Source organism: Palaemon carinicauda, chromosome 16 (assembly GCF_036898095.1).
Source record: "Palaemon carinicauda isolate YSFRI2023 chromosome 16, ASM3689809v2, whole genome shotgun sequence".
Classification (NCBI taxonomy): domain Eukaryota; kingdom Metazoa; phylum Arthropoda; class Malacostraca; order Decapoda; family Palaemonidae; genus Palaemon; species Palaemon carinicauda.
In genome coordinates this window covers 39,448,943-39,454,410 of record NC_090740.1, presented here as the reverse complement: position 1 = coordinate 39,454,410, position 5,468 = coordinate 39,448,943, and the positions used below count along the sequence as shown (strand labels likewise).

Genomic DNA, 5,468 nt, shown 5'->3' with positions numbered 1-5,468 from the left:
TCGTATGGACAGTCTCTTCTGGAAGCTTATATATCTCTGCATGGGGAGAATTTCGATATTTTGCGTCCTGATTGCTTTCCTCAAATAGCCCATTTCAGTCACGACATGGAAACTTCTTGGACAAATTTTCTGATGTCATCTGCCCCCGACGTTATGCCATACAACAAAAACTGGCCATGGGAGGCCCCATGATGACAGTTTCCATAAACAGGGATTTTCATCGGTGCTCAGCTTGTCCCAAAAGTGCCCACGACTGTAATTACGGTGAAGACTTCTTTTACCAGATACCAGTTGGATATCTTTTGACTGCAGATACTCCTGGAAAAAAGATATATTTTTCACATTGTAACATATTCAGAACTTTAGCTTTTACCTATAATAAGGACATCGATCAAAGATGAAATAATACTGAAAATAAACAATAACATGCCCAAGAAAGGTAAATAATAAATCCAATAAATCAAAATCATTCGAATACTTCTCCTCTGCTGTCAAAATAAAGGAAACAATGATCTAGACATTCACTACCGTCCTGGCTTATCTATCAAAAAAAAAAAAAAAAAAAAAAAAAAAAAAAAAAAAAAAAAAAAAAGGTACCCAACGAACCTTCAATTATTCCAGTGGTCTTACTCGCTATCAGCAATCATTCCCTTAAATACCCCTTTCTCTGCTCACTCTTCCTCTATCTCGCTTTGAAAAATTTGATAAAACCAGGAACCGCTGGGCCAAATAAAACATAGCGTAAAGGTAAGAAAATCGATCCTTCACAGGGATACAAGAAACAAAAACTTCAATTAATCTTTTTGCAAAAGAAGAACCTCACAAATGACCTTACATAAGTTTGGGTTAATTAATACTTTTAACTACGCTGATATTATTTTGTGGGGATTAGTAGTTATGATAGTTATATTGGTAACTCCTTGATGAAAGATCACCTTACTGAATTCTAAGATCCATTTTTAATATTGTGTTGATTATGAGAGAAATTGATAACTTTACTAAATGGCAATTCTTATTTTGAAACAACATACGGAAACTGTGAATTTTGTATAGAATTTAGAGCTCAAAGAAAAAAAAAAAATTCTAGAAACTCCCCTGTTCCCAGTTTAGCACCTTCATTATATTCATTACATTCCTATGTAAGAACTTCTCTCTAATATCTGAAGGGTTGGAGAGGAGGGAGTAATTAGTTTTCCACTATCTATGTGTCTTATTTTAAACAATCATCAACCTACAGTCTGATAAATATGGGGAGCTCATTCTCCTCAACAGACTAAGTAAAAAATATGTCTAAACACTTTGCGATTGCACGTTCTTCCAAGAAGTGTTCTAATGACTTTCGTTAAATCTGGGTCCTAAAAACATTTGCTAAATTATCCACCAGTCTTTAGTAAGCTTTCATCTTCTCTTTTGTGCTGGGTGAAAGTCGTATGTAAAATGTCATATATTGGGCATATATATGCGGGAAGTCACAATATTGACCCTAAATTATTATAATTCACAGTAGTATCATTAATTTTCTTTACATAATTAGCAAAGTTCAATCCAAAGGCTGGAGGTTAGAACATTGATAATGACGTCCATTTTCTTTTTGTGGGGGGGGGGTTAAAAATTTTCCCGAGGATAATGATCTGTCAGCGATGTGTATATTTGGTTGTCATTATGTAATTCCATATTTCCCTTCGATTTCTTTACTTATTGTACGGTAACTGCATTTCTCATATTTTTATTGTCCTGTGCGGTATCGTTTACTTCTTCACAAACATCTACAAAGTAAATATTCAGTCTAACTTTTTGTAATATACTTATTCATTAGATGGTCTTCATTTGTTAAATTTTTATCATTGTGAAAGTATTTGTCTATATCTATGGCACTGCCTTCAGTCAATATTCTTTGGTAAAAGTTTTCCATCTCAAAGATTTCGCTCGAACCATCCAAATTAGCGTTCTTGTCTAAATTAAAACCACGAGCCACCAAAGAACTTCTTTCAGCAATGAGCCTTAACCCTTTAAGGACCAAATAGCCCAAACGGGATCTTTAAAACAGCTACTTTTGGGTAGTCGTGGTGAACATGTTTATGCCTGTCTGAAATTGACGCTTTGGCAACTCATAGAGACACGCCTCTGCTCTTCGAATCAGCCAATCAGAAGCCGCCTGCCCTTCTCGCCAAGTCTGTAGCTCCTTCCAAAGACACCTCACTTGTGCTCCAGCCGCAAAAGTGTCAAGACCCGTCGCAGTAACGTCCACGTTTCCCCCCCCCCCCCCCGACCTTCGTAATCATGGTAAGTACACAGTGACTGTAGGATAGTGAAGCCGAGTGATATGTTTACCTTTTGATGTGGGTTTCAATGGCTGTAGTGTTACTGACGTGTCATAGTGACTATCGGAAAAAGTATAGATCCCGCATGGGCTACCTCGGTCGAGTTTAGGCGGACCACGCTCATCCAATATGGGATCTATTGGACCGTAACGGTTCTACCGCGCACTAGGTTACGACGCACATCGTTTTTGCAATTTATTTTAGTGATTGTCTGAGACATTTGTGAATAGTTTTGACCATATTTGTAGAAATAATAGTGATGATTTAGATATGTTAGGCTCATGTGCATTCAAAATATTACCTTACAAGGGATTAAATTACTTTTTTGTTAGGCAGTTACATTTTTTTCATTACATGATTTTAATTTTTTTTTTTTTTTGCAGTTTCGTGGCCATACGTTTTATGGGCATCGCAACGCTGCATTGGAGACTCAGGAACGTACACCATGGGTTGCCCCTGACGATGCTGAAGGAAGTGATGTCGACGTGAGCCCTTTGGATGTCGACAGTGATGACGACGACCCTTCGTACGTTCCTGACGACGAAGGCCTTACTCTGGAGGATGCTTTTGACCCTCCCAATGCTAGAGGTTAGTATGAGAGAGAGAGAGAGAGAGAGAGAGAGAGAGAGAGAGATGGAGATGGAGATGGAGATGGAGATGGAGATGGAGATGGAGAGAGAGAGAGAGAGAGAGAGAGAGAGAGAGAGAGAGAGAGAGAGAGAGAGAGAGAGAGATTTGTTTAAAAAAAAAATTTAAAAGCCTAGTTGTTACAATGGTTGCTCTTTAAATTTGTTTTCATTGTGTTGCTCTTTAAATTTTTGTAAACAATAAGTATTTTTTAAACTTATTTGTGTACTTGCATACTCACTGACATACACATGCACACACATGCATACTCACTGACATACACATGCACACACATTCATACTCACTGACATACACATGCACACACATGCATACTCACTGATATACACAAGCACACACATGCTTACTCACTGACATACACATGCACACACATTCATACTCACTGACATACACATGCACACACATGCATACTCACTGACATACACATGCACACACATGCATGCACACACACCAGCACACACGGTTCATTTACTGTTTCACTTATTTATTCTTGTTTCAGGTCGCAGGGTCAATGTTGTTGTCCCTCAGGAGATGCCTGTGGAAGAGGAAGGTGAAGGTGAGGTTAACCCTAAGAGGCCTCGTGTTGGTGAATGGAAGAAGGACGACATTGACATCCAACCCCTGCCCGACTTCATTCATCCACAGCCGGACTTCTTGAGGGAACCTTATGAGTATTTCTCTCAGTTCTTCACAGCTGAATTGAGGGATCACATCGTTTTCCAGTCCAACCTGTACTCAAGACAGAAGGATGTAGGCAGTAACTTCCACATATCAGAAGAGGATGTCATGGTTTTCCTTGGCCTCATCATATACATGGGCCTGGTTCCTCTCCCTAGCATCGTCGACTTCTGGGCCGTGAAGACCAGGATTCCTCAGGTTGCAGACTTCATGTCCAGGAACCGCTTCAAGGCCATTCGATCATCACTTCACTTCAACGACAATGACCAGGCAGCAGGCTCCCAAGATCGGTTCTTCAAGGTGAGAGTCCCCTTCAGCAAGGTCACCAGAGAGTTCCTGAAAGTTCCCGAGACTCCTATCCATTCCATTGATGAAGTGATGGTTGCCTACAAGGGCACAAGGGCTGGTAACCTTCGCCAGTATGTAGCCAAGAAGCCTGACAAGTGGGGCTACAAGTTGTTCTGCCGCTCCAGCGTGGATGGATTTGTGCATGATATTCTTATGTACCAAGGGGAGACAACCTTTGTGAGCCACCCTACTCAGCTGTCTGAAGAGGAGAATGCCATGTCTGTCACTTCCAAGTTTGTTGTCTCCCTTGTTAAGACCATCAAGGACCCAAGTCACGCAGCAGTGTATGCAGACAACTACTTCACCAGTATAGGGTTGGCTAAGTACCTGAGATCGAAGTATGGATGCCGGTATGTGGGAACTGCCAGGGAAAACCGAGTTGGACATCCTCCCCTGAAGTCTGTGAAGGAGATGAGCAAGAAGACGACGCAAAGGGGCACACTGGACTACGTCTCTTCTGATGGCATCCTCGTTGCAAGATGGAAGGACAACAGCGTCGTGACAATCTTGTCCACTGATGTCGGTGTCAACCCCATGGGAACAGTGGAGCGGTACGACAGGGCACAGAAGAAGGTTCCCATTCCTTGTCCATCTGCCATCCAGATGTACAACAACCGCATGGGTGGCATCGACAAAAGTGACATGTTGACACACCTCTACAAGACCCCCTTCAGAGCAAAGAGGTACTACATGAGGCTCTTTGCTTACCTCCTGGACCTGATCATCTGCAACGCTTGGATTCTGTACAAGAGGGATTGCTTGGCTTTGCAGACGAACCCAAAGCCCCTCAAGGACTTCCGACTGGATATCTCCAATTGGCTGAGAAGTTTCAAGACATCAAACTTCAGGATTACTAGAAATTCTCTTGGCACCAGGGATGTCCCTTTGCCCAAAAGGGGCCAACGGGCAGTTTTGCCAAGTATAGAGTCACGCCAGGATGCCACTGCCCTACACATGCCAAAGCATGTCACCATGAGGCAGACCTGCAAGTTCTGTTCAACTGCAGGCCACATCCACAGGTCTCGCTGGATGTGTGAGGAGTGCAAGGTGGCCCTTTGCCTCACTGAAAATCGTAATTGTTTTGCTTTGTTTCATAAGATTTCCAAGTAATTTTTGTTTTTGCTCTTTTTCAATAGATTTTAAAGTAAGTTTTATAATGTTTCTATTTTATCAATGATGAGTAAGGTTTATTATATTTTTTGCATTTTCAGAGTATTTTTGTATTTTTATAGTATTTTTGTATTTATTGAATATTGTATTTTCTTGTATTTATAACGTATTTCTTATTTAATTAAATTGTTAAGCCATATATGTGTTTCTGTTATACATTGGCACTATAAAAAAACTTTCTGTTATACATTAGAACTAAAAAACAATGTTGGGCGAAACTTCAAAATCTGTGCCGTTATGGTCCAATAGATCCCATATGGGATGAGCGTGGTCCGCGTAAACTCGCCCAAGGTACCCAAATGGGAT

At 40.8% G+C, this 5,468-nt stretch overlaps 1 protein-coding gene across 1 annotated transcript; it reads left to right on the top strand.

Moving 5' to 3' along the window:
• Positions 1-2,024: 2,024 nt before the first annotated feature.
• LOC137655039 (piggyBac transposable element-derived protein 3-like) lies at positions 2,025-5,301 on the top strand. Its single transcript, XM_068388932.1, has 3 exons — positions 2,025-2,283; positions 2,705-2,909; positions 3,466-5,301. Exons 1-3 carry the CDS (start codon positions 2,281-2,283, stop codon positions 5,100-5,102), a joined length of 1,845 nt encoding a protein of 614 aa, XP_068245033.1. The 5' UTR covers positions 2,025-2,280; the 3' UTR covers positions 5,103-5,301.
• The last annotated feature ends 167 nt before the right edge of the window (positions 5,302-5,468 follow it).

Bases quoted from the DNA above. Each gene is read 5' to 3' on its own strand.
- LOC137655039 (XM_068388932.1), top strand. The intron at 2,910-3,465 runs GTTAGTATGAGA...TTCTTGTTTCAG, and splicing joins TGACCCTCCCAATGCTAGAG to GTCGCAGGGTCAATGTTGTT.